General features: G+C 52.0%; 1 protein-coding gene across 3 annotated transcripts in view; it reads right to left on the reverse strand.

Moving 5' to 3' along the window:
• LOC105470538 (oxysterol binding protein like 2) overlaps positions 1 to 23,272 on the reverse strand; it is a 58,870-nt gene that overhangs the window by 15,599 nt on the left and 19,999 nt on the right. For 2 of the 3 annotated variants that reach the window (XM_011722624.2, XM_011722625.3), the window contains exons 3-7: positions 20,457 to 20,601; positions 16,633 to 16,708; positions 8,070 to 8,204; positions 6,920 to 7,017; positions 1,215 to 1,397 (exon numbers count right to left, since the gene is read on the reverse strand). In XM_011722624.2, coding sequence (XP_011720926.1) covers positions 1,215 to 1,397; positions 6,920 to 7,017; positions 8,070 to 8,204; positions 16,633 to 16,708; positions 20,457 to 20,601 — 637 coding nt within the window. The remainder of the gene's footprint in view (positions 1 to 1,214; positions 1,398 to 6,919; positions 7,018 to 8,069; positions 8,205 to 16,632; positions 16,709 to 20,456; positions 20,602 to 23,272) is intronic. The other variant, XM_011722626.3, reaches the window with a different exon arrangement.

The following is a 23,272-nucleotide window of genomic DNA, read 5'->3' on the forward strand; positions in this document are numbered from 1 at the left end:
CTTATTCCTCATCCTCCCAAATGGCCCCGCCCAAGAAGGAAACACCCCACAAATGTGAGGCAGCAGATCAGCAGCCCCGTGTTCTAAGGGGCTGTGTGGAGGAGCCACAGTGAAGGCAGAAATCCACTCAGAGCAGGGCAGTGTGTGACACGTGTGGAATTCTCTGAACTTCCTGGGGGTGGAACCCAAATGCGTTCATCAGCAAGGTGTGCAACTTTATCAGCAACGTGTGCAACTTTTCATTTCTGCACGCCTCTTCCTAAGAAAGCAAGGCCACTGCACAACAGGCACAAGGCTGCACCAGCCCCGGGACACACTCTCAGGTGCTTCTCCAGGTCCTTGTGGAACCTTCTAGCCACCATCCAGGCAGGGCCAATGTGAAGCAAAACCCACATCAAATGCTTCACCAGGCAAGGTGTTGTTTATTACTTATTTCTGTATGTATTGTTAGGACCTGGTGCCTACAACAAGACTGTAGGCAGTGGCTTGACAAGACTCGCATCTCCGGACTGGTGGCCCAGGAGGACGCCAGCATCCGGTCTGTGTCTGCCAGGTCTTAGGGGCCGGCGTTTGTTGGAGACTTGTGTTTTGCTCTGAGGAGTCTTTGGTGGACACTGGCTTGGGAAGCATTCAGGCTGAGAGTGAAGAGCGGCAGTGAGCGGCCTCTCGGAGGGCCCCCTCCAATGCTGTTTCAAATTCCAACCCTAAGTCACCCCTGCCACGGGTGGGGGAGTGTGCAAAGGGCCACTTCCCTGGCTTCCTTCTCAGCTCTCTCTCCCGTGGGAGGCAGGACCCTGCAGCAAGCAGCCCTGAAGGGGCCCTGCCAGCAGGCAAGAAGGGGAGCCGGGACACAGGCACCATGGGAAACCCAACCCTCATCCCCACCGCAACCTCACGGTCCCTAGCCCTCAGAAACCCTGCCAGACTGGTGTGGAAGCTGCTACATTTGGGGCTGTTAGGCAGTAAAAGACAAGGAATACAATGAATGATGACTGAAAGGGGTGCGAATTCCAACTGCAGAGGTGAGGGCGCCCCCCAGCAACACGGGACCCTGGTCAGGAAGCTCATCTGAAGACGTTTCTGCTGTGGGGAGGTCACCACCTCAGGAGAAAAATCACAGGGTTTCCTCCGGAAGGAAGGCTTCCCTCCACATCACCAGCACCCATTTCAGTTTCTGCAGGAGGCGGCTCTCGGCAGGACGCACCAATACTCACTTGAGCAGCTCCAGTGTGATGGTGCCTCGGGGCTCCGCCTCCACGCTTTTGCCCCAGAACTTGAGCTTGGGGTAGATGGAGCCGTGGAACAGGAAGTCATGGTTGAGGCCTTCCGAGTGGAACGCACTGATGGGGGGATGGTGACTGACCTGTTCCGATATAAATCTGAATCCTAAATCTTCCCTAGGTCCAAGAAAAGAAAAAGAGAAACAGACACATTAATGGCAGCAAAATAAAAGAAAGGGCAGCTCAGACATCGTGCAGAGCCCCTCACGGGACGCTGGGAAGCAGGGGCCCTCCGTGCCACAAGATGTGGCAGAAACACCCAACACCGCCTCTCCAACATCCCACTCGGCCTAACATTGGCAACAGACACACACACATAAACATGGCTTCCAGAGCACATCTGACCCACCCAGAGAGGGCAATGGTGCAGGAGGGGGCCTCCACCCCAACGCCCCGCTTGCTCTCCATGGGACCACCCGAGCCACAGCGGTGTCTCGCCAGAGGTGCCCAGAGATGTGGATAAGTGACCCTTACAGACCCCTGACTCCAAACCCTCAACCCCGAGGGACCCCCACTGCCTAGGAACTCAGGACACTAAACCCTCTCTGAAGAGGGTGCCCCTTCCTCACCTTTCTACCAGGCCCCTGAAATTTCCGAGATGGAATGGCTTATACCCCAAAATATTCCTGTCCAGGAAACAGGATTTTTAGTATACTCTCTTTTTCAATCAAAATGTCAGCTTTTAATTGTTCCGGAACTGTGAATACACCTACAGGTGTAGTCATTAAAAATTAGAAAAGCTAAACCACATAATTACCAACTTAACTGGAATCAGAATTTCCAATCATTACAGAGGAAGGAAAGTTGAAAAATTAGATTTTAAAAGGTTGACTACCAAGGTATGTAATTTACAAAATGAATACTTGTCTAAGAAAGGAATGTGTATTTTTAGCTGTAACAAGGAATCTGTAGGGATCCAGGGTATTGGGAAAGGACTTGGTTCACGTCCATGGCCCCTAACCTGACAGACTGCCAAGGTCTCACAGACGCACAGCACATGGCAGACACTGGCAAGGACGATCTGGAAGTGAATGCGTGACAGACGACGTGTGTCGGGGTGTCGGCGTGAAGAAGGTGCGTAGCTTGCTTCCGGCTGTGCAGCAAGAGCTCCGGCCCCGGGTGCAGCCCCTGGGGAAGGCTGCTGGTGGCACGCCCCGCTCCACCCAGCCCAGGCGGCTTGCATTCCTTTCACTCACAAGGCTTCTTCTCTATCATCTAGAACTTCTTTCCTATTCTGATTTATCTTTTTCTTTTTTTTGAGATGGAATCTCAAAATCTCTGCCACCCAGGCTGGAGTACAGTGGCGCAATCTCGGCTCACGGCAACCTCTGCCTCCAGGTTCAAGCGATTCTCCAGCCTCAGCCTCCTGAGTAGATGGGACAGGTGCATGCCACCACGCCCGGCTAATTTTTTGTATTTTTTAGTAGAGACAAGGTGTCACCATGTTGGCCAGGCTAGTCTCGAACTCCTAACCTCAGGCGATCTGCCCACCTCAGCCTCTCAAAGTGCTGGGATTACAGGCATGAGCCACTGCGCCCAGCCTGATTTATCTTCTTCAAGACATTTTAATCATTTTCTAAGAGCCAATCTCGTGAATGCCTCCGACGGTGGCACAGCACGCTGACCAGAGGACGGGAAGGCTGGCAGCAGCAACAGGCTCAAGAGAAATACCGAGAAAAGGAAGCACACTCTGCGTGAATTCAGAACAGAAGACTCCCGCACAAGTGATTCTCGTGGCCAGTCTTTCCCTTGTCCAGGCCTCAGCCTCCCCTTTCCCAGAAGCAGAAGCAGGGCTGCTCCCTGCAGCGTGTGCCAAGACCCACTGCTCCCTGCAGCATGTGCCAAGACCCACCGTCGCCTGCTGGACCCTGCTGTCACCACGCCACACTCTGTCCAAACTATCCTGCTTGCTCAAAGGCAATGACATCTAGAGAACAGGTGCTCGGCTGCCCAGCGCCAGCCAACTTCTAAATCAGACGAAAAACACAAAGTTGGCATTCACGCATGGGCAGCGTGTGGGTAAGGACCAGCAGCTGACCCAGCCAGCATGAGCCAGAAACACTAGAATTTGAAGCTGTGACATTTATGTTGCTTCTCCAAACTGCATAGTGATTTATATACAGAAGGACAGGAAAGCCTGTATTACTAACAACAGCTCCTCCCCAAATGGTCTGACAGCCAGTGCTGACACTCACACTTTCTAGGACAAACATGGGCACACACTTTTAAACTTTTTTTTTTTTTTTTTTGAGACAGAGTCTCGCTCTGTTGCCCAGGCTGGAGTGCAGTGGCCGGATCTCAGCTCACTGCAAGCTCCACCTCCTGGGTTTACGCCATTCTCCTGCCTCAGCCTCCTGAGTAGCTGGGACTACAGGTGCCTGCCATCTCACCCAGCTAGATTTTTGTATTTTTTTTTAGTAGAGATGGGGTTTCACCAGGTTAGCCAGGATGGTCTCGATCTCCTGACCTCGTGATCCACCCGTCTTGGCCTCCGAAAGTGCTGGGATTACAGGCTTGAGCCACCGCGCCTGGCCACACTTTTAAACTCTTTACACACCAGAAGAAAGCCCATTTGAAGCAAACCAAATCCCACAACCACTTGCTCACTATTGATAAAAATCTCAACCATGGCCGGGCATGGTGGCTCACGCCTGTAATCCCAGCACTTCGGGAGGCCAAGGTGGGCGAATCACCCGAGGTTGGGAGTTCAACACCAGCCTGGCCAACAAGGTGAAACCCTGTCTCTACTGAAAACAAGAGAATTAGCCGGGCATGGTGGCACACGCCTGTAATCCCAAATACTCGGGAAGCTGAGGCGGAGAACAGGGAGAATTGCTTAAACCCACAGGCGGAGGCTGCAGCGAGCCGAGATCATGCCACTGCCTTCCAGCCTGGGCAACCAATGGAGACTCCGTCTCAAAAAAAAAAAAAAAAAAAAAAAATTCTCAATAATTAATAACACATAAAATACAATAAAGGGTCCCATACAGTGACCTGAAGTTTCAAAGGAACTGCACTTCTTTGAACCAAAGATGTCACTAATTGCACTGCACACCATTATTTTATGAAAGAAAAAAAAAATGCTACAAATGAAACTATGACTTGGGCTGGGCGCAGAGGCTCACACCTGTAATCCTAGCACTTTGGGAGGAGGAGGTAGGCAGATCACTTGAGCTCAGGAGTTCAAGACTAGCCTGGGCAACATAGCAAAACACTATCTCTATTGAAAACACCAAAATTGGCCGGGCGCAGTGGCTCAAGCCTGTAATCCCAGCACTTTGGGAGGCCGAGACGGGCGGATCACGAGGTCAGGAGATCGAGACCATTCTGGTTAACACGGTGAAACCCCATCTCTACTAAAAAAATACAAAAAAACTAGCCAGGCGAGGTGGTGGGCGCCTGTAGTCCCAGCTGCTCGGGAGGCTGAGGCAGGAGAACGGCATGAACCCGGGAGGCGGAGCTTGCAGTGAGCTGAGATCCTGCCACTGCACTCCAGCCTGGGTGACAGAGCAAGACTCCGTCTCAAAAAAAAAAAAAAAAAGAAAATACCAAAATTAGCTGGGCATGGTGGCACATGCCTGTAGTTCCAGCTACTTGGGAGGCTGAGGTGGGCAGATAACTTTAGCCCAGGAGGTTGAGGCTACAGAGAGCCGTGATCATGTCACTGCACTTCAGCCTGGGGGACAGAGCAAGACCCCATCTCAAAAAAAAAAGGAGTACGAAACTGACATGTTGAAGTGCTGCAACATGAAAAATGTGTCTTAGAATCCATGAAACACTGTAATTTAGAAAAAGTTTTAATATCACAGGAAAATTATGACATACTGTTAAATAAAAAGGGATACAAATTAACATCATATTTTGAAACACACACAAAAGAAAGCAACAAAATACTGACAGCTATCTTTATTTTTTTAAAGAGACAGGGTCTGGCTCTGTAGTCCAGCTTAGAGTGCAGTGGCACGATCACTGTAACTTTGAACTCCTGGGCTCGAGTGATGCTCCTGCCTCGGCCTCCCAGGTTGCTGGGATTATAGGCATGAGCCTAGTCAGCTATTGTCTTTTATGGGATTATGCCTGATTTATCTTTTCTACCTTTCTCAATGTTACACATTTTCTATAAAGAGCACATTCTTATAATTAAAAAACAAACAGACTTCATAATAAAATAACCCAACAGAATATCAACTAAACCAGAATCCAAATAAGAGGCTAATTGTTTTGGCTCAACTCCCTTTTTCATAGAAAAATAATAAAACAAGATGATAAAGGAGCCTGCCTTCCCTCCCGTCTGCACTCTGTTCCTGGGCAGGGAGGCGTGCAGCCCAGCAGCCTGTAGCAAACAGCTTGCATTATGCACAGCAGGCTTGTCTAGATAACCACCCACGCCCCTCCAGCAAGCTCCTCCCCGGGCAGGCGGAGCGAGCTGTGTGCTGGGCTACCAGACAGTCGGAGGAGGGAAGGGTGCAGCTGAGAGTGCCCTGCCCCTCCCTCCTTCAGTACCATAGCTTAGCCCTGTCACAGAGACAGGGGCTCAACTGTGCTCCGCTGACTCTCCCTACACATCTGTCCGTGGGCACCCGCATGCATCTACAAGAGAATGAGGGGGTCCACGGGCAGTGGAATAAAAATCATTTTAGACATCACCAAACGGCCCTGAAGGAAGCCACACACATCTATTCTCTCATCCACAGCCACCCGGAGCCCCAGCCAGGCTGCTCGATGGCTGAGGAATTACCACACTGCCACACTCATGCTGCGGTCTGGCCTGCTTCTGACTTCCTTTGTTGGTTTGGGTAGGCACTGTCACCGGGGCAGAATCTCAGGATGATTCTGTGAATAACCACAGCAGTCCCTGGGGCAACCAGGTGGGTGAAGAGAACCCCAACCAGTCCTTCCAGAGGCCCAGCCGCAGACAACGTGATATGGGGCCTGGCTGGACCTCTGGGGTCAGAGTTCTGGGACTTGGAGTCAGTCTCAGGTCTGTAAGGTGAGGGCCACCAGAGACAGGAGGGAAGCTGAGGGGACTCTAGGAAGGGACAGCAACGCTGCCTAGAAGAAAGTTCCATAGGAAGAAGTTTCAGGGATGTCTGGAGATGAGGCATGGTCTGGTTAACTCTCCCTTGGCCAGGGCCGTCTGACCATTGCTAAAACTCTGGGGAGGCTGTGTGGTGGCAAACGTGGCCTTGGGAGTGAAACTCCTCTTTGCAATCATTCCTGTCTCCGGATTTACCTGCTTTTTCAATAGCATTCACTGAATACTTTGGTAAAACAGCCTAGTTTTGCTCATTAGTACCTATTTCCATTTTCGGTGAAGCTCACAATAATCCTACACATTTCACAGACGTTGCACACACACGGAAGCGTCTACGGTACACGCTGTCTCCACGCTTGAGTCGAACACACTAAAATATCTCATTGCCAATGCTTTACACTCACTCAGACACCGTGGCACTGTTAGCACAACACCCCATGTGTGTGAAACATCTCGCCTACAGCATCCAAACGCTTTAGTGAGCTCTTAATTCAAACAGTTTATTCTCAGAGCAGTGGAATCAATGCTAGTGAAAGAATCAAACTCATCTGTCATCCAAGGAATTCCATTTACAAGATATTTATGATGGGCCTTTTTCCCTTACCTGATTAATTCATACGTTTCTCCCAAGAGTGGATTAAATGGTTTGCCGGTCCTCTCCCACTGGGAAGCCACGGCCGAAACAGCAAAAGCAGCCACAGACTGTAAATAATCCACAGGACGGGCAGGAACAGCTTCAGTTACAAAATGCGCCGGAGAAGACGGCCTCTCGTGGAGGGCGGTGGGCACCTGGTTTCTGTCACTATTTGTTCCGTGTGATTTTTCAATTTTCTCCAAGCAGTGTGTCTGAGATTATAGGACTTCCAGGGAACGCCCTTCATCACCCGCCACTCCGTCGACAGCACAGAAAGAAGGAACTGGGTGCTGCCTTCCACCCCCGGGGCCGCGCCCTTCCTGGCAGACGCTGCAACAATGTCAGTCACTCTGTCTCACATGCACACACAAGGCCACACACTCAACACGCACCCCCCAAGCACGCATTCACAGAGGCACGCGCACACACGCGCACAGGGACACGCACTATGTGCGCCCACAGTCACACACTTGTATTTTGTTATTTTTTAGACACAGGGTCTCACTCCATCACCCAGGCTGGAGTGCAGTGGCGTCATCATAGCTCACTGTAGCCTCTAGCTCCTGGGCACAAGTGATCCTCTCTCATCAGCCTCCCAAGTAGCTGGCATTGCAGGCATGCACCACTGCACCTGCCTAAATTTAAAAAAAAATTTTGTAGAGATGTGGTCTCACTGTGTTGCCTAGGCTGGTCTCAACCTCCAGGAGCGATTCATCCACTCAGCCTCCCAAAGTATTGAGATTACAGGCGTGAGCCACCGTGCGTGCCCAGCCCACAGTCACACACATACACACACACGGGGCGCGGTGGTACAACAGGACCCCAGAGGAGCCCGAGGGCAAAGCCCGCCACCACCTTCCGTTCCAAGAGGCGGAGACTCCCGGCGGGAGGCGGCAGCAGGGAGCTCCTGGGGCCACTGAGAGCTCAATGGCATTTCCTGCAAGTTCTATCATCACATACCTGGACAAATGCCATGGCTGCCAGGCAGGATGGCACTGAACACTGGGGGGAGCTGTGCGAGCCCTTCTCACAGATGCCCGGGGCCCCAAGACTGTGTGGCCAGACATTCAAGGGGTGTCACTTTCGTGACAAACTCCCGCCTGGCACTCCTAAGGCCCACCTGCATCCTCTCCAGGGGCTGGGGCTGGCAGGAGGCCCTGTGGATGAGGTACACGTGCTCCATGTACTCTGTGATCCGCTGCAGGAAGCTCAGAGGCTCGTTGAAGGCAATTGGCATCGTGATCTTGGACAGCTCCTGAAAAGATGGGGAAGACCCGCTGGTTACTGCTGCCTTCCTGACACCGCGGGGCTGCTCCAGGCCCCTACTCTGAGCATTCCTTTATGGAGCCGCAGACTCTGGGGTTGAACCGGATCTTCAAACCCCCCATGGGTGAGCCACTCCCTGCCCCATCAGCCCTGCCCTGTGAGCCTCACTGCCATCAGACCTAACTCACAATCTGCGCTGAGCCTGCAGAGGTCTCTGGCGTGACACCCTGAATCCTCTCTGCCTCCCCAGCCCACTGCCCCATTCCCAACACACAGACTGCCACAGGGGCTCCTGGGCCCACCCACGCCCCCTCCCCCACTCCACATCTTCTCCACCCCACTTCCAGAGTAGTGGCCCAGGCTGGGCACGGTGGCTCAGGCCTATAATATGAGCATCCTGGGAGGCCGAGGTGGGCAGATCCCTTGAGGTCAGGAGTTCAACACCAGCCTGGCCAACATGGTGAAACCCCGTTTATACTAAAATTACAAAAATTAGCCATGCATGATGGCGCACACCTGTAATCCCAGCTACTCGGGAGGCTGAGGCAGGAAAATCGCTTGAACCCAGGAGGTGAAGGTTGCAGTGAGCCAAGATTGTGCTATTACACTCCAGCCTGGGAGACAGAGCCAGACTCTGTCTCAAAAACAAACAAACAAACAAAAAACAAAGTAGTGGTCCCAAAGTAGAGCCACCTACGCCATTAAAAATAGTCCCTGGCTTCCCATCCCCTCCAGGATGCCACGGACATGCCTGAACCTGGCAAATGAGGTCTCCTATAACATGGCTTCATGCAGCTTTCCCCTAAGGCCTTCCAAGTTGGCAAAGGTGCCTCAGGTGTCTGCTCCCAGGCCCCGGGCAGCGCAGAGCAGGTGCATGGCTTAGTGGTGGAAGCTGGGAAGGTGCCAAGGGGACAAGTGCCCACAGGGGCCACTCTTCCTGCTGGGCTTCTAGGAAAGGGATCCCAACAGCTGGGCAGCACGCATTCCAGGAAAGCATAACTGTGTACCTCAGGGCAGGCTCTTCAGGAAGGAGCAGGGTCTGGGGTGGCCAAAGCAGAGGCAGAGGGAGAGGGACAAGGAGAGGACCCAGGTTCCCAAAACTCAGCGTCTGTGCTGGGAGGGGGGCTCTGCTCAGACGCTGGGTCAAAGACAAGTGCAGGGACCGAGGCTGAGAGTACAGGGCAGACACACAGAGCCTGCAGCTCAGGCTGCTGCAGGGGCGAGCAGGCCCCAGGTGGCACCGGACACACAGGGACTGTGGGCTTAGGAGGGGCTAGAACTGGATTCCAACTGAGGCAGCCCCAGCACGTGGGTGTGGCCAAGACTGCACGAGGGAATGTGGCTGCTGAGGAAAGCAGGAAGAGATGTGACCCTCATGATCAGAGCTCAGCACTGCAGGAGCACGTGGGAGAGAAAGAGAGAAGCCCCGAAAGAATGAGCAGAAAAGCAGACAGATGGAGGAGCATTTGCAATTTACATTCCAGACCAGGGTCAACAGCCCTCCCATGCTCTAAACACCTGGTGAACTAGAAGCCACAGTCCACAGCGGCCAGAGATGGGGCCAGGGAGGCCAGGAAGGAAGTGCGGCTGGAGGCCCTGAGCACTGGGGAGACGCTGCCTTGCTCAGGCAGGAGAGATGGTATTGCAACTGCGTGCAGCTCCCACCTGGAGAAAGCCCCCTGGCTGTTGTGGAAATGCACAGTGATGCAGCCCCACAGAGAAGACCGGGCCGCTTCCAGCAAACTCTACGGGTATCTGCCCCTGACCGAGCAGCCCCACTTCTAGGAACCTACACGCAGGGCTCTTTACCCCCCAGAGCCTCGGCCAAACACACACGCAGGGCTCTTTACCCCCCAGAGCCTCGGCCAAACACACACGCAGGGCTCTCTGCTGCAGCACGACTGGATCCATGAAAGACCAAAAATGACCCGTATGTCCAACAACAGAGCACCAGTCCAATGAGCTAGGGGGCAGCCATGTGAGGGAGCGCCATGCCATTAAAAGATTAAGAAGTCAGCTAAGCGAGATGGCTCATGCCTGTAATCCCAACACTTTTGGAGGCCAAAGCGGGGAGGACCACTTGAGGCCAGGAGTTTAAGACCAGCCTGGGCAACAAAGTGAGACCCTGTCTCTACAAAAAAAAAAAAAAAATTTTTTTTGAGTTGGAGTCTCGCACTGTCACCTGGGCAGCAGTGCAATGGCGCGATCTCAGTTCACTGCAACCTCTCTGCCTCCTGGGTTCAAGAGATTCTCCTGCCTCAGCCTCCCGAGTAGCTGGGATTACAGGCATGCAGTGCTATACCCAGCTAATTTTTTGCATTTTTAGTAGAGACGGGGTTTTACTATGTTGGCCAGGCTGGTCTCGAACTCCTGACTTCATGATCCGCCTGCCTCGGCCTCCCAAAGTGCTGGGATTACAGGCGTGAGCCACTGCCAAAAATTTTTTTAAAAGTAGCTGGGCATAGTGTTGGGTGCCTGTAGTCCCAGCTACTCCAGACGCTCATGTAGAAGGTTCACTTAAGCCCAGGAGATTGAAGTTACAGTGAGCCATGATCCTCCCATTGCACTCCAGCCTGGGTGACAAAGCAAGACTCAGTCTCTAAAAAGAAATAATTAATTAATTAATTAAGAAGTCACTGCGTATTGCTATAGATATACCACCAAATTTGAAAAGGTGGAGAAAGTCTCTCATTTACATAAAGAAGTGGGGAGAAGATACACACAGAATCAGCTGTGTGATGCATGAAAGATGTGCCCTAAACGTGGCTCCTGGTCACCTGTGGGGAAAGCAGAGAGCACCAGGAGGGCACAGGGACAGGAACCCGACCCTCCTGGAATACACCTTACGTGATAAATTTGACGCAGGACCCATAATTTAAAAAGAAAATTAAGCCGGGCGCGGTGGCTCAAGCCTGTAATCCCAGCACTTTGGGAGGCCGAGACGGGCGGATCACGAGGTCAGGAGATCGAGACCATCCTGGCTGACACGGTGAAACCCCGTCTCTACTAAAAAATACAAAAAAAAAAACTAGCCGGGCGAGGTGGCGGGCGCCTGTAGTCCCGGCTACTCGGGAGGCTGAGGCAGGAGAATGGCGGGAACCCGGGAGGCGGAGCTTGCAGTGAGCTGAGATCCGGCCACAGCACTCCAGCCTGGGTGACAGAGCGAGACTCCGTCTCAAAAAAAAAAAAAAAAAAAAAATACAAAAAACTAGCCGGGCGAGGTGGCGGGCACCTGTAGTCCCAGCTACTCGGGAGGCTGAGGCAGGAGAATGGCGTGAACCCGGGAGGCGGAGCTTGCAGTGAGCTGAGATCTGGCCACTGCACTCCAGCCTGGGTGACAGAGCGAGACTCCGTCTCAAGAAAAAAAAAAAAAAAAGAAAATTAAATTTTAAAAAGTCATCTCTCGGGCTGGTGCGGTGGCTCATGCCTGTAATCCCAGCACTTTGGGAGGCCAAGGCGGGTGGATCACCAGGTCAGAAGTTCGAGACCATCCTGGCTAACACGGTGAAACCCCGACTCTACCAAAAATATAAAAATTAGCCGGGCGTGGTGGCGGGCACCTGTAGTCCCAGCTACTCGGGAGGCTGAGGCAGGAGAATGGCATGAACCTGGGAGGCGGAGCTTGCAGTGAGGCGAGATTGTGCCACTGCACTCCAGCCTGGGCAACAGAGCAAGACACCGTCTCAAAAAAAAAAAAAAAGTCATCTCTCAATATCAAAAATGAAACGAATGAACTTACATCATTCCCTTGGTGGCACAATCACCCAGAGAAGAAGCACCCAGGTGGTTTGGAAATGCAGGCATTTGGCCGGGCGCAGTTGGCTCACGCTTGTAATCCCAACACTTTGGGAGGCCAAGGTGGGTGGATCACAAGGTCAGGAGTTTGAGACCAGCCTGGCCAATAAGGTGAAACCCCATCTCTACTAAAAATACAAAAAAAAAAAATTAGCCAGCCATGGTGGCGGGCGCCTGTAGTCCCAGCTACTCGGGAGGCTGAGGCAGGAGAATCACTTGAACCCAGGAGGCAGAGGTTGCAGTGAGCTGAGATCACACCACTGCACTGCAGCCTAGGTGACAGAGCAAGACTCTTTCTCAAAAAAAAAAAAAAAAAAAAAAGCAGGCATTTGAGATACGCCCTGAGGACAAAGACAACTGGCAACTGCAGGAGCCACAGACATGCGCTATCTCAGCAAAGACACTGTCAGCAGCAGAGCTGGTCCCGCAGGTATGTGGGGCAAAGTGAGTGAGTCACAACTACGTGCTGGTCTAAATCTATCCTCGCCAGGGCTGCCGAAAACTGGGACTGTCAGTGAGGGAGAAAAGAGATGCAGACACGAGGCCGCAGAGGTTTGGTGGAGCCTGCTGGCCCAAATTGGAAGCATCACTGAAACAAACAAAAACACAGTTCCTAGCTGCAGGAACAGCCCTCGAAATAAGACCACCCCAGTGGCCTCCTCAGAGCCTGGCTGTGGTCCTGAATTCTCCTTCTCTCCCTGGACAAGTAGCTGATTCCACACCCCAGACAGTAAATGCACAGGAGAGGCCTGAAGCTCCTTTTGTAAAGGACTCCAGGCCACCTTGAATAGACTCTCACTGACCAAAGATGGAACAATCTGTGGACTGGAAGACATCAATAAGTTAAATGCTAGGAGGTAAACAAAAGACAAACTAGCTGGTTACATGAGTCACACTGGATGACGCCAGTGAAAGAACACATTATGTGAAAACTTCAATAAGGAGGAAGAATCGCTCACTGGTCCTGACTTTCCTACATAAACTGCATTTACAGCAAAGGCACCACAGAAATATCCCTGGCAATCAATAAAGGGTGATCACGTTGGCACAGCTCCAACCAGCATGTCCTCCTGAGTTAATGGACCCAGGCTCTGAGTGCTCACAGCTGTTTTTGTTAGAGACAGGGTCTCGCTCTGCCACCCGGGCTGGGGCACAGTAATGTGATCACTGGTCACTGCAGCCTCAACCTCTCAGGCTCTAGCGATCCTCCTGTATCAGCCACTCGAGTAGCTGGGAGCCTGGGCATGGACCACCATGCCCGGCTAATTATTTTTTGTAGAGATGGGATCTCACTTTGTTGCCCGGGCTGGTTCTGAACCCCTAGCCTGGAGCGATCCTCTTGCCTCAGCCTCCGACAGGGATTATAGGCATGAGCCGCCGCACACCTGACCTGCCCACAGCTTTTAAATTCAGAGAAAGAGCAACAAAAAGGCTTCCTGACAGAGGGACACAAACAAGGTCCACACAGGACTGCAAACAGCAGACAGCAACACGTGAGACCACTGGACATCTGAATACAGAGCGAGTATCTGATGATATTAAATAACTTTCTAAAGTTATTTTCTAAAGTATAATAATATCATAGTCACATTAAAAAAGAATCCTTATCCTTTAAATATATGTAAGAAATATTTACAAACAAAAAGATGTCTGGAATTAAAATATGAGGTAGAGAGAAAAAGGGGGGTGTGGACCAAACAGAATGAGCCACAGCCAATCAGTACAGATCCAGAAAGAGCCACAGCCAATCACTGCGGATCCAGCTATGGGGACATGGGCTCGCTACTGTCTGTCCACGTCTGTCTGTGTTGGGACTGTCCATGCTGCCAAGTGTGCTTGTGTTTTTTCAATACAAGCTGAGAAGTAGTAAAAAGAGAGGAATGCCACCAAAACCTCCAGAGGGGAGTGTTTCAAAGTGAAGTGTGAGGGGTGGAGCCACCCTGCAAGGCCCCTCCCAGCACCTTTCCACTACGCCTGCCAGTCCTACACGCTCACATGCAACTTTCACCTCAATCCCTCCACAACCCTCACCTAGGGAATGCAATTTACATCATTTCATGTTGTTGAAAAGATGCTTTTGGTCCTAGAATCTTTATTTTTTTTTAAGAGACAAGGTTTCCCTCTGTTATGTAGGCTCGAGTACAGTGGTGAAATCACGGTTCACTGCAGCCTCAAACTCCCAGACTCAAGCCATCCTCCTGTCTCAGCCTCCTGAGTAACTGGGACTACAGACATGTGCCAACACACCTGGCTAATTTAAAAAATTTTTTTGTAGAGATGGGGTCTCACTGTGTTGCCCAGGCTCTGGTCTCAAACTCCTGGCCTCAAGCGATTCTCTTCCCTCAGCTTTCCAAAGCACTAGGATTACAGGCATGAGCTACTACCACACCCAGCCTGTCTTAGAATTTAAAAGAGTCAAAATTAGGTGGTTTGTCAAGTTCACAAAAAGACTTTCATCATCTATACCAAGACAGATATTTTTGTCAAGACCTGAATTAGCCACATAGTCAAAAATGTACAAAAAACACTGCTGAAGGAGAAAGAAAATCTCAAATGGTTTATTTTAAAAGAAACATACAGATATATACAGAAATACAGATGTGTATGCATGAGCATTAGCACACTCGTATTTTCCAGCGCCATCTGCTGAGAGGGTCTGCAGGCAATGATACCTCAGCAGCAATGAGCTCACCCAGCACTGGGTCGTGGTTTCTAAACACCATTACCCAGTGAATGGGCTCCCTGGGGAAGTGGCTGATTCCAGGGTTAAGGCAGGGAAAATATAAGCTGAACTAGAGTATCCTTTAGTGCCTGAAATAAGTGTTCAGAAAAGGATGGGGGTTCAGCAGAAGTGGGAAAACCAACCTGGAAGAACTCTCAATGCCAAAGGTAGAAGAATTTGAGCAATTATGTAAATAAGGACTATACTGGAATTCAACTCACAGAAAATACATGCTCATGAGTCCATACTAATACAAATAAATAACTGAATAAATATATAATTAGGGGAGAAGGGACAGCTCTCCTTTACAGAACAATACCAATTAATAAAGGTAGAAGACAGAATGAGAATAGAAAATCCCCATTAGAATGATTTCAATAAAACCCACCAATGGATGCCACAATTAGCAAGCGGAATCCAAGTGTCTCCCCCAAAACACTGATTACAAAGAGAAACGCAGCAACTCTGCAGTGGAGACACTTGATCAGGTTAACCAAGTGATCAGGTTAACAGTCCCCCTAACAAGACACGTGGATATCACAGAGCCCCTCAGACCAGGCCCTGATCAGGTTAACCAAGTGATCAGGTTAACAGTCCCCCTAACAAGACACGTGGATATCACAGAGCCCCTCAGACCAGGCCCTGGCAAGGGTACCTCACTTCTGTGTGTGCCAAAAACACAGAACCTCATTCTAAGAAGAAAACATCAGACAAACTCAAATTAAGGAAAAGTCCACTAAGTAACAGACCAGAGCAGCTGTCACCAAGTGGAGAAGCCCAAATGCCATGAGGGTCCTGGGACAGGAAAGGACGTTGGGGACACTGAGGAAATACAAGTGACATGTGGAGCTAAGATGCATTTCTCGCTTCGGTCACTGACCTATGGTTACTCCGAGAGATGCCAGCATCAGGGGAGCTGGGTGGTGGGTTTACAGGAATGCTCTGTGCTATTTTGTGATTTTCCTTAAGTCTAAAATTATTTCAAAATAAAAAGTTGAGAAAAAATGAAGTTCCCTCTGGAAAAAAAAGGACTAAAACATAAGGGCAAAAAATCATCGGCACTAGAAGACATGGTCTGAGCAACAGTGACGTCGTGTATCCCCAGGCCATCTGAGTTTTCAGTCATTGAGCGCTGGCCCAGGACCCAGTAAGGTACAGAAGGCACAGGCAGGACACTCCCCGCCCCCGTGAGGCACCGCTTGTTCTCACAGTCAGGAAGGATCATGAAAGGGAAAGTCTGTAACTTCTGGGCCCTCATTACCCAGCTAGTTTTTCTGTCCCAAACCCTGAGCCCCTGACAAAGGCTGACGCCCCTCCTGCAGCTCAGCATGTGGCCGTGGGGGGTGCCACGGAAGCCCCACCCACCTCACACAGGACACAGGGCTGGACGGGTACCTGCAGGATGGTTCTCATGTCCCGTTTCACCTACAGAACGCCTCTTCCCCTGACGTGCTTGTTCTCTGCCTGTTTTACTGTCTTAATCTCACACTGTTTATAAACATGAGAGTGCATTTTTTCTTTCTTTTTTTTTTTTTGAGACGGAATCTCACTCTTGTCACTCAGCCTGGAGTACAATGGCGCAATCTCGGCTCACTGTAACCTCCGTCTCTCAGGTTCAAGCAATTCTCCTGCCTCAGCCCCCCAAGTAAATGGGATTACAGGCGTGCGCCACCATGCCCGGCTAATTTTGTATTTTTGGTAGAGACGGGGTTTCTCCATGTTGGCCAGGCCAGTCTTAAACTCCCGACCTCAGGTGATCCACCCACCTCAGCTTCCCAAAGTGCTGGGATTACAGGCATGTGCCCGGCAAGAGCGCATTTTCTTAAATCACTAGCACTGCAATACCTTCCCAGGAGTCAGTGGTGCAGCCCCACGCGTGAGCATGGGCCCCCGGACTCACCAGGCCGACACACTTCTTTAGAATGGTCCACACGCTGAAATCACTTCTGCTGAACATGGGAGCCGGCAGTGACGTCCTGTGGGGCATGAAAGGGGTGTGTGTGGGTGAATTCAACACAGGACTCCAACCACTCAAGGTGGCTGCACTCAATGACCATTTCTCTTTAATTCTGACACTTAAACATTGGCATTTCTGCATTCTGGCATGCCTAGGGACACACGGATATGGCTGCTGCGAGAGGCCTTCCACACCCATGTTCCCAGGACCTCCCAGGAATGGTCATGACAACAAAGATGGCTGGCTCTGCAGTCTTGGCCCCACAGTGGCCGTGCTGTTGTTTCCTCCCAGAGCTGGGAGACAGGGCAGCAGCAGGGAGTCCCTCTGCCTGCACAGTTCACAGCCTTCTGGGGGCTCCTGGTGGGTCCTTGGGGCAGCAGCCAGACCATAGGCAGAGGTCAGGCCACGAGGGCACCAAGAGTGACCCGAACTAAAAGCTTTTCAGTCCTTTAGATTCGTGTTTGCCTTCCTGAGGAGCATTTCTTTCTAGGTAATCTTCCAGTCGGCTGCAAGGGGGAGCCCACGCCATCACGCTTGCACCAGGAGACCCTCACCCCCACCACTGCTCACCGCTGATCGACCTGGGGACCACTGACCCGGGGCCCTGGACTCCCCGCCAGGAACGTGGAGCTGGAATGAGACACTGTCTCCATCTAGGAGGGGAGTGCCTGAATGGAGACATAAACTTGGATTTGGGGAGAGGCGTGCCAAACCCACACAGGACACCACAGAGGAGGGTGCAAAGAAGGTGCTGCAGAGTGGGGGCCCAGGGCTCCCTGCTGCTCACAGCCCTCCAGGGACACCCCAGGGCTCTCCTGCTGAACTCCCATTTCATGGAAGCTGCTTTGAGGGGTGTTTCGCCTCGCACCCAGCAAAACCTTGACACCGACACTCTGACCTCTGGAGTGATGAAAGCACATGCTTTTGCCTGCTCTGCTCCTGAGCTATGCCCCAGGAATGCCACATCAGGGCAGCTGGGTCAGGACACACTACTGGTGTCAGGGGGCAGGAGGGAGAGGACACGGCAGCTGTGAGGCAGGGTGGAAAATAAAATGAACATCTGCTGAGTGCCAGGCCTGGGCTGCTGGAAGCCAGCACCCAGCTCTGCTCTGCCATCATCCATGCACTCATTCAGGGAATACTCTGTGATTCGGGGGTGCTACCAGGAGGGGAATGTTGCTCTGCAGAGGGCCAGGTCACATCCCCCAAGGATATAACCCTGCATGGAGATGGGATGCACAGGAGCTACAGACATGAAGGAGGAGAAGAGAGGCCCCAGGCCAAGGGAGCAGAGGGAGCTGATGCACCAGAGGACCTGAAAGAGGCCCCTGCAGCTGGGGCAGGAGGCAACAGGGCTCAGGCCTGGGCCCGAGGGCCTAGGTGAGGGTGCTGGCCTTCATCCTAAGAGGTGAGTGACCACATGGTGCACTGTCCAAGCTGGGTCATTTCTTCCAGTAGAACAGGGCACCATTCACAGCTCTATAGGACCAGGAGTGTGAGGCCGGCCATGTGGCCATCCTGCCTGAGTTTTAGGCAGAGGGTGACGGAGTAGGGGGTTCAGATCTGTCTTTTGAAAAACGCCTCTGGGCTGGGCATGGTGGCTCTCACCTGTAATCACAATACTTTGGGAGGCCAAGGCAGGTGGATCACTGGAGGAGCTCGAGACTAGCCTGGCCAACATGGCAAAACACTGTCTCTACTAAAAATACAAAAATTAGCCGGGCATGGTGATGTATGCCTGTAATCCCAGCAACTTGGGAGGCTGAGGCAAAAGAATCACCTGAATCTGGGAGGCAGAGGTTGTAGTGAGCCGAGGTCGCACCACTGGAGCTGCTCCAGCCTGGGTGACAGAGTGAGACTCCGTCTCAAAAACAATAAATACATATATACACAAATGCCTCTGCACAACAGCTGGAATAAAAGGCAGGGATGTAGAGGTCACTCTGGAAACAGGTGGCTGGGTAGACAGGCATGTGGCAGAGAAGACAGAAGAACTGAAGGACCCAACAGCACTGAAAATGGCCACAGAGTCAGGGCTAGAAAACAGGGACGCAGAAGGAGCAGGGGTGGGGGCTCCCATATCTGTGGGGTGCGAGAATGAACAAACAACAGGTGAGAAGCAAATGTGGGCGCCCGAGTGGACCCACCAAGCAGGGGTGTGGGCCTGCAGCTCGAAGGAGAGCCTGAGGCCAGGCTGGAGCAGCTCCCTGGAGCTGAGACACACATCAGCAGCTGTGGCTGGAGCCCACAACGCAATGCCACCAGCTCCAGGGCCACTGCCTGCCCCACCTGACACTTGTCCTGACTTCGTGTTTTTTGTTTTTTTTTTTTTTGAGACGGAGTCTCGCTCTGTCGCCCAGGCTGGAGTGCAGTGGCCGGATCTCAGCTCACTGCAAGCTCCGCCTCCCGGGTTCAGGCCATTCTCCTGCCTCAGCCTCCCGAGTAGCTGGGACTACAGGCGCCTGCCGCCGCGCCTGGCTAGTTTTTTGTATTTTTTAGTAGAGACGGGGTTTCACCGTTTTAGCCAGGATGGTCTCGATCTCCTGACCTCGTGATCCGCCCGTCTCGGCCTCCCAAAGTGCTGGGATTACAGGCTTGAGCCACCGGGCCCAGCCTTTTTTTTTTGTTTTTGAGATGGAGTCTCACTCTGTCACCCAGGCTGGAGTGCAGTGGCGTGATCTCAGCTCACTGCAACCTCCGCCTCCCGGGTTCAAGTGATTCCCCTGCCTCAGCCTCCCAAGTAGCCAGGACTACAGATGTGCACAACTACACCGGGCTAATTTTTTGTATTTTAGTAGAGACAGGGTTTCTCCATGTTAGCCAGGATGGTCTAGATCTCCTGACCTCATGATCTGGCCGCCTCGGCCTCCCAAAGGGCTGGGATTACAGGCATGAGCCACCGCGCCCGGCTCGTGCTTCTATCAACAAAGACTGAAGACTTCTTCCTGTTTTTTGCTTTTTTTTTTTGAGACTTTGAGACAGGGTCTTGCTCTGTTGCCCACACTAGAGTGCAGTGGCGCCATCACAGCTCACCATAGCCTCAAACTCCTGGGCTCAAGGGATACTCCTGACTCAGCCTCCCAAGTAGCTGGGACCACAGGCGTGCACCACCACGCCCAGCTAATTATTTTAATTTTTTTGTAGTGGTGGGGTCTTGCCATGTTGCCCAGGCTGGTCTCCAACTCCTGGGCTCGAGTGATCCACCTGTCTCAGCCTCCCAAAGTGCTGGGATTACAGGCATGAGCCACCACGCCCAGCCAAGGACTGAAGACTTCTCATGATGGCCACTGTCATCGGACTCTACCTACATGAAAACGAACGTGGTGGAGGAGGAAAGGGAATGGGGTCTTGCTACATCAAGCAAATGAAACCCTTCTCGTCCTGTAGGGGTCAGAGCTGAACACACTGCAATAGAACTCCGATGAGACAGAGGATGAATTTGGCTGCCCATGGAAGAACAGGAGTATCTGTAGGAAATCAGCAAGGGGTCTGATGATCAAAACGCCATGTACTGTTTGCGGCATTTCTTAGATGGGGAAAGGCACTGCTCATAAAATTGCCATCTGCTGATTCCCGGAGCCGAGAGAGGCATGGAGTCTCTCAGAACTCTTGCTGGCCGGACACAGGAGGCTGTCCGGACGGGAAGGCCAGGCAGCCGTGGGGATGCCGCTCCAGCTCAATGCTCGTGAGGGCTGAGGGTACCCTGAAGAGTGTTTTTGGGGTGATTACAGACGCATTTTAGAAACAATAGATGTGAGAGAACATACCTGTGTTTCTGAATTCCATTCTCTTGAGAGGGCCTCTCCCCAATTTTCCCAATCCTATTATTTTTGCTGGTGTCCAAGTCAATCATTCCCGTGACTTTCTGATGTGCCTCTGAAAATTCCCCAGAAGAGTTATCAGAATCAAAGCCTGTGCGAGACAAGAAAATGGTAATTTTCGCTGGACCTGGAAGATTTTTTAAAAGCCTGCCTCCAAGAATTCTGACTATGCAAGCAGATGACTAAAGCTCTAAGTTGTTTGAATGGACACATGTGGAAGAATTAACTCTGGTTCCCCAGAAGTAGACAGAAGTAGACAGGGTGCAGAGAGAACAGGGGCACACCAGGGAGCTTCCCACCTAAAGGCCACTCCCAGCGAGCTCCAGCGCCCAGGCTCCTCCCACATTTGTGACTTGAGGTCCAGTTCCAGGCCACGAGTTTCATCTCCCACAGGAACCTTTCGTCATTTTTATCTGTGACTTGCATGCTCTGGGTGGGCCACTTCTATCGGATTCAAACCCACCCCAAGGCTGCAACGTGCCCGTTGTGGCTCAGGGCTTGTGACCAAGCTCTGCACCTTGGTCTGAAACACGCCTGCTGACAATGTTTCGAGGGAGACCGTCGTGGCAGGCAAAGGCACCACTAACCCGTACCCAGCCAGGGAACAGTCATGGAAGCGCCACACGTGGCTGGACTCGGAGTGGACTCCAGATGAAGGGGACTCTGGAGAAGGAGCTCTTTAGAATCTGCGTGAGATCCAGCCATGCACGTGCTCCTGGAGCAAAAGTCCTGGAGAAGAACGGCCGGCCGCTGCCCTGGCGGGGTGGGCCCCTCCCCAGGACAGAACGGGCGACTAGGGAACAGGAACAAACGTCTCCCTTCAACCCCTGTCAGTCTGAGTCGCTGGAAGGGCCAAGTTCTGCACCAGAGCCGGGTGGAGTGGGGGCTGGGGCCCCGCGATGAGTCAATTCCGTGGGGGCTCTGGGCCTGCAGGAGCCGGCGACCACCCAATGCTTCCAGGGGCTGAGGGCTCCACGTAAGGGGCACAGGCCCAGGAGGGTCAGGCAGACAACTGCGGTCGGACCCCACATGCGAACAAGCCTGCTACAGGCTCCACGAGAACAAAGCAAAGCTGCTGTGTCCTATCCCTCCACACGGCAGAGTTCATCCATAAAGGCAGTGCTGGGGTGGATGACATCGTGATTTTGAGAGAATGGGTTAAAAAGGAATCCTGAAATGGCCCACGGTGTCTGAAATAGCCTGCCACCTCTCATGTTCTGCGCTCTGTCCCAAAAGCAACATCTCTAACTCCTCACTCTGAAGTTATCTTGAAAACATTCCCTACTTAAGGGAATTCCGGGGGGTGGGACCTGCCCCTGTCCAGAAGAATAAAGCAGCACATCCCTGGCAGCCACTGCAGCCTCTGACTCAGCCAACACTACACGAATGGCCTAATAACATTCTAAGACACCGCATGCATTTATTGTAGAAAAACAGAAAATACAGACGAGCAAAGGAGGAAGCTGAGATCTCCTATCATCGGCTCCCTCGGAAACCCCGCTTTTTTTAGTCCCTCTGCGTTCATAGCCCTTAATCCCATACACACTGTTCATGTCCTCCAAACCTTTCCTTTGAATGGCACTGATTCTTAAGACAAATTAAATGCCTAACAAGACCATTCATTTAATAACTGCTTAGTTTACATACTTTTGAAATCAGAGTTACAAAGTCAGATGGATATTATAGGCGGTGAAGGAGTCAAGAGTCTGCCTCTAACACAGGTATTCCATTGCATTAAGAGATGAAGTGGCTTTTTCCTTCCATTATTTGTTTTGAAGGTCAAGAATTGAGGGGAGAAATTCTTGTCACCTAGATATCTGTCCCTTCCATCTCACGCTTGGGGACACATGGAGAGGCCCTGCCGTGCAGGAGCAGTGCCCCACAGCCCTGTACGCCCTGTGGCTCCGAGAACAGTGCAGTCCGTCTGAGCACCACATCACACACTGCTGGGGCCTCTGGGAAGTCACAGCAAACTGACTCAAAAAGCTCAGAGGTGACCGGGAACGGTGGCTAATGCCTGTAATCCTGGCACTTTGGGAGGCCGAGGTGGGCGGATCACCTGAGGTCAGGAGTTCAAGACCAGCCTGGTCAACGTGGTGAAACCCCGTCTCTACTAAAAATACAAAAATTAGCCGGGCGTGGTGGTGGGCGCCTGCAATCCCAGCTACTCGGGAGGCTGAGGCAGGAGAACTGCTTGAACCCGTGAGGAGGAGGTTGCAGTGAGCTGAGATCATGCCACTGCACTCCAGCCTGGGCGACAGAGCAAGACTCTGGCTCAAAAAAAAAACAGTTCAGAGGTATTTGGGAAAGTATCAGTCACACCAAGACCCCAGACAAAAAGGACATCCTATGAGACTCCCAGGAGAGGAGGGACCTCAAAGCTGCGCTCTCAGTGACAGACGTGGCACCCCACTCAAGGGCAACCTGAGGATGTGAGTGCCTGACAACCCCTCCACTGTGTGGGGTTCAGCAGAGAACACAGAACGACCACGGATGAGGTGCAAGCTCCACAGACCCTCCTCTGAGAGTGCATCTGAGGAAAACACGATGCAGATAATCCGGCTACGAAATCATGGAAAATGACTTAGAAATTGAGACTTTGAAGCCGGTAAGGAGTGCAGCATCCCCTTCTCCTGGGGTTTTGAATAAGAGTAAGTCAACTATCTTGGGCTGCCAGCGCAGGTATGGGAGCAGCACAGCCTCGGAACACTCAGCCCGCTCCAGCAGGGCCCCAGACCGGAGGTGCCACCAGAGCCATTAAC

Source organism: Macaca nemestrina, chromosome 15 (genome assembly GCF_043159975.1).
Source record: "Macaca nemestrina isolate mMacNem1 chromosome 15, mMacNem.hap1, whole genome shotgun sequence".
Classification (NCBI taxonomy): domain Eukaryota; kingdom Metazoa; phylum Chordata; class Mammalia; order Primates; family Cercopithecidae; genus Macaca; species Macaca nemestrina.